At 36.8% G+C, this 4,511-nt stretch overlaps 1 protein-coding gene across 1 annotated transcript in view; it reads right to left on the minus strand.

Annotated features, from left to right (window-relative positions):
- Positions 1 to 1,702: 1,702 nt before the first annotated feature.
- Positions 1,703 to 4,511, minus strand: part of Mmp2 (Matrix metalloproteinase 2) — a 263,189-nt gene continuing 260,380 nt past the window's right edge. Inside the window, 5 exon segments of the mRNA XM_011508124.1 lie at positions 1,703 to 2,355; positions 3,155 to 3,258; positions 3,695 to 3,996; positions 4,327 to 4,508; position 4,511. The exon segment at position 4,511 is cut by the window's right edge and continues 320 nt beyond it. Of these exon segments, the coding sequence (XP_011506426.1) occupies positions 2,075 to 2,355; positions 3,155 to 3,258; positions 3,695 to 3,996; positions 4,327 to 4,508; position 4,511 (870 nt within the window). The 3' untranslated portion in view covers positions 1,703 to 2,074.

A 4,511-nucleotide genomic window follows, 5' to 3' on the forward strand; every position in this document is an offset into this window, starting at 1 on the left:
AAAGAAAGGCTAAAAAATGATCGATTAACCGATTGAATCTTTGACCTCGCGAAGATCATTACAGTTATTCCATATTTTTTATTTTGTACGTAGCATAACAAATGAAGTTAAGTTTTAAAAAATTCTCGATTAAAATCTTTATCTATATTATACTGTATTATATGCTATATATTACATAAAGAATAGAGTAAAATATTTACGCAATGCAGTATAATAGTGTTGACGTGGAGGAATGTAAATCGTTCCTCGCTATAAAGGCAGTTATGGTTTATGCAGTTATGTTCACATTAATAAATTAAAATACAGAATTGTCAGTTAATTAATGATTCTTGTAGAATAAAACGAATTGGATTATTCACAATTGATATTAACATCTTTGATCGAAGATGTATGGAAAATTCATAATATTGCGTCATTTAAGATAAAAATCCAATTTATTGACTTATCGTAATATTTTCTATTGGAATTATCGATCTTAATATTTTATTATAAATGATAATAATATTTTTTCTTTCTGTTAATAGAGCAAATATATCATTGTTATCTATATAAATAGCACATATAATTTCAATTTTTTCTTTAACATTGAAATTATATATTGTTAAAATTTATCGACTGGAAAACATTTAGACCAATAAAGATATTTGAATATTTTATATTTTTGTGTATTCAATAAACTTCTGATCAATTGTTTGAATATCGTTTCAGTTAAAACAATTTATCACATTTACATTCATTATGAAAGGCAGTTATGTTTTGAAAATACGCAAATACATCGAATCAAGCATTATTATTTATTTATATTCAATACATTGCACAAGAGAAAATCATTTAGAAAGTTGCGTCTTTAAAGAATTTTCATTTTGAAAATAATATCTGTAGTAATTTTCATTGGAGTTGCAGTAATAACGAGACAATGTTATACTAATCACTTACAACACTGATGATAGTTGAACGCGAAATGAGAAGTAATCCCGAATAGATAATGAAATTTGAATTTTGTGCTTTCAATCCAATTTTTTGGTTAAGGTTAAGTTCTTTCTTTCAGATTAATGATAACATTTAAATCAATTATCTCATTAAAAAATTTATATACGGGCATTGGTAGAGTCACGCGATTATATTATAATTAAAACTTTTTCTTTTATTTCAAAATTTTAATAAATTTTATGAAAACGCTCCTCACGCTGTACCAATTCAGATGCAAATACAGGTTAATATAATTTTATGAACCTGGACTTTTATGAAAAAAAAAAAAAAAAAAAAAAAAAAATAAAAAAAAAATAATAATAATAATAAATAAATATCTTCTACTCTTATTAGAGAACGTATATTCGTAGAAACGTTAGGAATAACAAAATTGTCCTTTCATTGTTTATATGTTAAACATTGTAATAACCTTTACTTTATGCCCTGAAAGATATTTAATTAAGAAAATTTATATTATACATCGAGTGTGTTTGTTCAAACATGACATTTAAAATATTTCAAGTATAATATTTTTCATATTTTCCACAAAACTTAGATTATATTTTGTTACCTTATAATAATTTGAAAGCTATTTATTCCAAATAACCAAGTTATCGAAAAACTATTGAAAGGCTTTAAATAATATATGTATATATATATATATATATATATATATATGAGAGAGAGAGAGAGAGAGAGAGAGAGAGAGAGAGAGAGAGAGAGAGAAAGAGAGAGAGTAAATGAGAATACGAACATTATTTTATTATTAAATAATGATATTAAACAGTAATTAGCTACTTTTGCTTTAATATATGGAAATATATTTAATAATGCATCACATGAGTTTAATTGTATGATCGTATAGCTTTAAGTACTTGAAAGTCTTTGCATCAATCACCGTACACGAGCGCTAGCCTATAACCTTAACGAAAAAATGTAGATTAAAAATGTCAAGTACTAGCTCGCACGGAATCTCGGAGCTGGGCTCGGCAAATAGTAGCCCAGCCAGCTTAGCTCGAGCTTGATTAACAAAGTGACAAAGAAACGGGAAAAAATAGGGGGGGGGGGAAAGAAATTATGAGCATTATCGGTCATCTCGCGCGAGCTACGTCAAACGTGTCGCGGACGAGTTTTCCAGGAGTAGAAGCAGCGTCAAGGAGGTGGTGAACAAGTAGAGGGTAAGGGTTAATGGCGCTTGCGCCCCATTCGCCGAGATGCTGTTTATTCTCGTCTTCTTGGGCAGCTCGAAGTCGACGTCGTTGGTGTCGAGATCCCGAGGGCAGCCCATCCAGAAATGAGCCGAGGATTTAGGTTTCTTGTGTGCCACCTGCATGCGCGCGTCGTCAAATTGCCAGAAGTGCTTCCCCTTGAAGAAGTACGTCGTGCCTGCGTGCGAGAAGATGAGTCGTTATTATTTTATTATCTCGTGGACACATCGTCACCCGGGCTCATTCGGTCGTATGCGGGACACGCACGACGATAAAACGGCTCTACCCACCCTTTCAATTAACGTTTATTAAAAGTTGGCGAATGCCGACGTAAATGTCCGCGTACGTTGGTATGCTCGTTCAATTGGCCCTTTGGGTGTATTGGTTGAGCATCTTCAGCTCAAGCGCCATTATTTTTGTGCTTAGTTTGTGCCCCTCGCGAAGCCGCGCCACCGCATCACGTGCATTTCATTATAAGAATGCAAAATTTTTTTTTTCTATACACGCGCGACACAATGATCCCCGTGGTTATCAATAAAGATAATTTAGTCTTCAATTTGTACAGGTTGAACGTTTTATATTTGGAAAGAGTATGGGTTTAGTCATTTTTCACTCGCGGTTTAACGGTCGATATTAAATTTATCATCATTGTATGCGAGAACCAAGATCAACATCATTCCACGTGCGGCTTTGAAATGTTAAAACGAAAATACAATTCCGCGAGGGTAAACGCGTATATGCTGGCCTAGGACTCTCGGTGTCCTGCAATTACTCTTTTTTCCTTTTCATTTTCTTTTTAAAAAGCTTCACAGAGCCATTGAAAGCTAAATTTATTTTAAATGGCTCGCGTGCTCGAGTGGGCAAATTGATTTTTTAAGAGCGGAATTTCACACATCATCATTCAACCATTAACATAGTTAATTTGCAATAAACTAAACTTATAATTTCACGAGTCTGCATTAGCATATTATATTTACCATTTTTCCATTGGAAGACCGTATCGATATTTGGTCCAACGCCGGCAAACAGGCTTATGTCTCTCGGATAATCCAGCTCTACATAATTTACACTCTCGTCGAACCTATAAATTATAATGATTATTGACTATCACGGCATGAAAAGTAATGATTTGTAAGTATAACGTCCGTGGTGTAATGTTAGCATCGTTGGAACATTGATACGCGCCAGCCTATCCGAACTTTTGGATCGTTAATAATATTGTGTGGATCGCTTGAGGGTCGATGAACTTTTTTAGGGAATTAGAATCAGCAATTGGGATTATAAAGGGGTGATATAATTAAATGAATGTAGAGGTGTGGTATAGGCTTGGCTGGGGAAGGGTGGATGGGGGGGGGGGTGAGACTGAGCTTGTAAAGCGGATTTTCTGGATAAGGAAAAGTATATCGTTGCCCAAGATATATAAGTAACCGAGCGTATCGGCGTTTGTTTAAATCTTGTCCGGCCATAATTACTTAATTCAAGCGCCAAATTATACGTTAAACGCGTTCAATACGTACTTCCAGTACATGGTGCCGCTAAAGAAGTACGTCATCCTGTTGTAGCCCCAGACCATGGCGGCGTCGATCTTCTCTAGGGAGTCGGGCAGCCCGAGGTCGGTCAGAGGCTTTGGATAGCCCGGCTCGAGGTAAAACGCATTGAAGACGTAGAAGTAGCGCCCGACAAAGAAGATAATGCGATTGTCGCCGATGCGTTCGTACACGGCGTCCACGTGGTCAACTTCCATGGGGAATTTGAACAGCTGAGTGATCTCGGCTGGGAATCCATCGACCAGTCCTCGGTCGTTTAACCTCCACACGTACTGCGTAAGCAAATTAACGTGTCATACTTTTCATAGGTGTGTGCCATTCTCTCTCTCTCTCTCTCTCTCTCTCTCTCTCTCTCTCTCTGACTATCTATCTATCTATCTAACCCCCCACCCCCCTCTCCCGTCCCACTGCCTTACGCAGAGAATTTAAAAATGCGACAATGTACGAAGGTAATAGCCAAGTCCGGCGAGGCAATAAGGCAGACTCGCGATGCTTAATTAGGATTAATTCTTTAATGTGAAAATATTCAGAAATAGGCCAAATTTGTCAATGGACACGGATCCATGTGGATATTTGATATGGGGGAAATTTGTATGACTTACCCGGTCCTTGAATATGAATAATTCGCGTCTAATGAGGCTGATGGCGTCGTAGCTCGTATCGCATTTGTTGGGGACGTCGTTGCGCTTGGGCGGTCGGTGTCGGGACACGGGCGTCGAGCGGCTCGTGGTGCCGACGGTGCCGATGCTCGGCTGGTGCCAGCGCGGCCTGTGTGGCCAGTCGACTT

The sequence above is a fragment of the Ceratosolen solmsi genome, unplaced genomic scaffold, assembly GCF_000503995.2.
Source record: "Ceratosolen solmsi marchali unplaced genomic scaffold, CerSol_1.0 scaffold1, whole genome shotgun sequence".
In the NCBI taxonomy this organism is placed as follows: Eukaryota; Metazoa; Arthropoda; class Insecta; order Hymenoptera; family Agaonidae; genus Ceratosolen; species Ceratosolen solmsi.